The following is a 570-nucleotide window of genomic DNA, read 5'->3' as shown; positions in this document are numbered from 1 at the left end:
TATATATATATATATATGTATATATATATATATGTATATATATATATGTATATATAAATGTATATATATATATATAGATGTATATATATATATAGATGCATATATATATCTATATATGTAGATAATTCATATATGTCTATCTACATTTATGTACAGCACATATAATATCATGTTAATAACTGAATAAGTACATATAAATAAATATATATATTTCAGCAGCAGCAAGTGCAGCAGCAGCAGCAGCAGCAGCAGCAATTGGTGTTGCACCGGGAGTTGACAGGGTTTGCTGAGGCTAAGATGGCGGTGCGCGCAGAGAGGGAGGCGACGATCCCCGCCTTCGCCACTGTCACTGTTTGCTGCTCCATCACCTCGTGCAGAATAGCCCTGCAGCAGCAGCAGCAGCAAATGCAGCAGCAACAGAAACAGCAACAGCAGCCTGTCAAGCAGCAGCACAAGCAGCCTCGGGAGCAGCAGCAGCCTGCGAAATAGCAGCAGCAGCAGGAACAGCAGGAGGAGGAGCAGCAGCAGCCTGCGAAATAGCAGCAGCAGCAGGAACAGCAGGAGGAGCAG

The 570-nt window shown here is 42.6% G+C and overlaps 1 protein-coding gene across 1 annotated transcript in view; it reads right to left on the bottom strand.

Annotated features, from left to right (window-relative positions):
* Window positions 1–570, bottom strand: part of EAH_00046510 (DNA replication licensing factor, putative) — a gene marked incomplete at both ends in the record, with an annotated part of 11,579 nt that overhangs the window by 2,792 nt on the left and 8,217 nt on the right. The window contains one exon of the mRNA XM_013394671.1: window positions 268–384. Coding sequence (XP_013250125.1) covers window positions 268–384 — 117 coding nt within the window. The remainder of the gene's footprint in view (window positions 1–267; window positions 385–570) is intronic.

This window comes from Eimeria acervulina, genomic scaffold, assembly GCF_000499425.1.
Source record: "Eimeria acervulina Houghton genomic scaffold, Eah_scaff691, whole genome shotgun sequence".
NCBI lineage: Eukaryota > Apicomplexa > Conoidasida > Eucoccidiorida > Eimeriidae > Eimeria > Eimeria acervulina.
The sequence above is the reverse complement of the archived record's forward strand: the minus strand, read 5'-3'. Positions and strand labels throughout refer to the sequence as shown.